At 44.4% G+C, this 3,206-nt stretch overlaps 1 protein-coding gene across 1 annotated transcript; it reads left to right on the plus strand.

Annotated features, from left to right (window-relative positions):
* The first annotated feature begins 843 nt into the window (after positions 1-843).
* Positions 844-2,154, plus strand: LOC124620016. Its single transcript, XM_047146683.1, has one exon. The coding sequence runs from the start codon at positions 844-846 to the stop codon at positions 2,152-2,154; it is 1,311 nt and encodes a 436-aa protein (XP_047002639.1).
* The last annotated feature ends 1,052 nt before the right edge of the window (positions 2,155-3,206 follow it).

The raw sequence follows: 3,206 nt of genomic DNA on the forward strand, positions 1-3,206 counted from the left end.
TTGGTCTCGGGAGGGATGAAGGCTAAGGGAAAAAACCCTGAAATAAAACCTGGAGTGGGGCCCCAAAGGTGGTTGGAAGGCGCACTACGTCCCCTTCCGGCAGCTCCTGCAACCGAAGTGATACCAGATGTATTGGCTTGCCTTTCCTCTGGATATTATGGTTTAGATCGAGAGGGAGACCGTGATGATTGGGCAACTCACGAGTCTTCATATTTATCGCTCAGGCTTGCAGCATCCTGGAGAGGTCACTCGAGTGCCAGGGGCCACTTCCGACGGTGGGAGAGATCATTGCATCTCATTGGACAGCTACCGCCCGCCTCAAGCTGGGCAGCCCCCAGCCAATAAGGTGCTGTCCCGCCACTATCCGCCTGCTTCACGGGGTGTGTGGAGCTTAGAAGTAATCTTTGACAAGCGTGTTGATACAGTACACCTACCAACAACAAAAATGAAATAATAAAGAAATCACTATTTCGTATTGCCACCTGGAATGTTAGGACCACGTGTCCAAGGTGCACTGACAATGCCCAAGAGGTTGATTTCATCCGTAAGACTGCCGTAATTGACAGAGAGCTCCATCGTTTGAATGTTGACGTCTCGGGACTGCAGGAGATGCGGCTTCCAGACGCGGGCTCTATCAGGGAGGATAATTACACATTCTTCTGGCAGGGGAAGTTTCAAGACGAGCCAAGACTTCATGGCTTAGGATTTGCTGTTAAAAACACCCTTCTGGACTGTACTGTGCCACCATCCGGTGGAACAGTGTGAATTATTGCTTTGAAAATATGCTCCTCAAGTGGCACTGTCAACATCCTAAATGTGTACGCTCCCACCTTATCATACATCATGGACGAGAAGGCTCTGTTTTATGATTTACTCAGCGACAGAATAGCCAAGGTACCTAGCACCGAGACACTGTATATTCTAGGGGACTTTAATGCTAGAGTTGGATCAGATAATGACATATGGCCGAATTGCCTGGGACATCATGGGGTGGGAAAAATGAATGAAAATGGCCAAAGACTGCTTGAAGTCTGCTGCTTTTATGGACTCTGTATTACAAACACATATTTCCAGCTTAAGGATCAGCACAAGGTGTCTTGGAGACACCTGCGCTCTCATCACTGGCATCAACTTGACTCAGTCATAGCTGGACGTACTGGTCTCAAAAATGTGCTACTGACACGAAGTTATCATAGTGCCGATTGCAACACTGACCACGCCCTGGTGGCGTGCACATTGAGGCTCACTCCTAAGAAATGTCACCACGCTAAACCGAGAGGTCATCCCCGTATCAACACAGATCATGTTCATGACACACAAAGAAAGCAGGATTTTGCCAGTAATTTTGAAAGTGCTTTCCCAGGAATCGTGCAAGCAGAAAGGAATGTTGATAAGAAATGGGCAAAACTCTCGGGTGCAATCTACAACTCAGCAGTATTGGCCTATGGAATAAAAGGAAAAATAAATAAGGACTGGTACGAGCAAAATTTGGAAGAAATTGAACCAGTCACTGAGGCTACACGGAAATCCCTGCTTGCTTACAAAAGAAACCCAAATGAAAGAACTCGAGATTACCTACGAAAAGCAAAGAACAGCGCACAGCAAACGTCCAGGAGATGCGCAAATAACTACTGCCTGAATTTATGTGCAGGTATACAGAAAGCGGCTGATTCTGGAGATGCTAAGGTAATGTACGATGGTATTAAGAAAGCAATTGGACCAACTGTCAGAAAAACAGCTCCTCTGAATTCCAGGACGGGTGAAGTCATTACTGATGAAGGTAAACAAATGGAACGCCGGGTTGAACACTACCTCGAGTTGTATGCAGCCGAGAATGAAGTTAGCAAGGATGCATGTGACGCCATCAAAGAAATGTCAGTTATGGAAGAACTAGATGCAATGCCTACTATGGAAGAATTTTGTAGAGAAATAGATTTTCTTGCTAACGGAAAGGCCCCAGGTGAAGATGGGATCCCTGCAGAGGTCATTAAGTATAACAAATCTGTTCTTCTCAAACATCTATATTCACTTATCACAACCAGCTGGGAAGAAGGTTATGTCCCGATGAGTATGCGGAATTTGAGGATAGTTACTCTATATAAACAGAAAGGAACAGAAATGACTGTAACAATTACCGAGGCATTTCATTACTAAGTGTAGCCGGGAAAGCTTATGCAAAAGTCATCCTAATGCGATTACAAATCTTAGCTTCCAGAATCTACCCAGAATCTCAGTGTGCCTTCAGGCCCGGCCGATCAACCGTAGATATGATCTTCTCCTTAAGACAGCTACAAGAGAAATGTCGTGAGCAGCAGAGGCCACTTTATATTGCTTTCATTGACCTTGTTAAAGCGTTTGATTTAGTTAGCAGAAATGGGCTTTTCAAACTGTTGCAGAAGATTGGATGCCCACCGAAACTACTACAGATAATTGTCTCTTTCCAGGAGAAAACACAAGCAACAATCACTTCAACGGTAAAACATCAGAAGCATTCCCTGTTAATAGCGGTGTGAAACAGGGGTATGTGTTAGTTCCTACATTATTTGGGATTTTCTTTTCCCTTCTGCTCAGATTTACCTTTGAAGACTGTGAGGAGAGAGTGTATCTACATACGAGGTCTGATGGAAATCTTTTCAACATAGCTCGCCTCAAGGCCAAGACCAAAGTAAATACAGTTGTCATCCGTGAGTTGTTATATGGACGATGCAGCTGTAGTAGCGAACACAGAAGATGAACTGCAGTATATAATCAACAAATTGTCAAATGCCTGTGAAAAATTTGGTCTACTCATCAGCCTTCAAAAGACTAAGATCATGGCGCAGAGCACTACCAACCTTCCATCCATCAGCATTCATGGCAATCCTCTCCAGGTAGTTGATGATTTTACCTACTTGGGATCCACAATATGTAGCAAGTTGTCCATGGACACTGAAATTACTAACAGAATCGCAAAGGCATCATCTTTCATGGCTAGATTGAAAAACAGAGTATGGAACAACGGACTGCTTACCACAAAAACTAAACTAAAAGTCTATAACGCTTGTGTTATAAGCACCCTTCTCTATAGCTGTGAGACATGGACAACTCTTTCTAGGCATGAATCTCGACTCAACAGCTTCCATCTCCGCTGTCTCCGGAAGATCCTTCAGATCTCTTGGAGAGATAGAGTACCCAACACCAAAGTCTTTCATCGTGCAAGCACAACC

Source organism: Schistocerca americana, chromosome 6 (genome assembly GCF_021461395.2).
Source record: "Schistocerca americana isolate TAMUIC-IGC-003095 chromosome 6, iqSchAmer2.1, whole genome shotgun sequence".
NCBI classification, from domain to species: Eukaryota; Metazoa; Arthropoda; class Insecta; order Orthoptera; family Acrididae; genus Schistocerca; species Schistocerca americana.

What these genes read in the sequence shown, in the direction of transcription:
- LOC124620016 (XM_047146683.1), top strand. Translation starts at nt 844, where the DNA reads ATGGACGAGAAGGCTCTGTTTTATGATTTACTCAGCGACAGAATAGCC.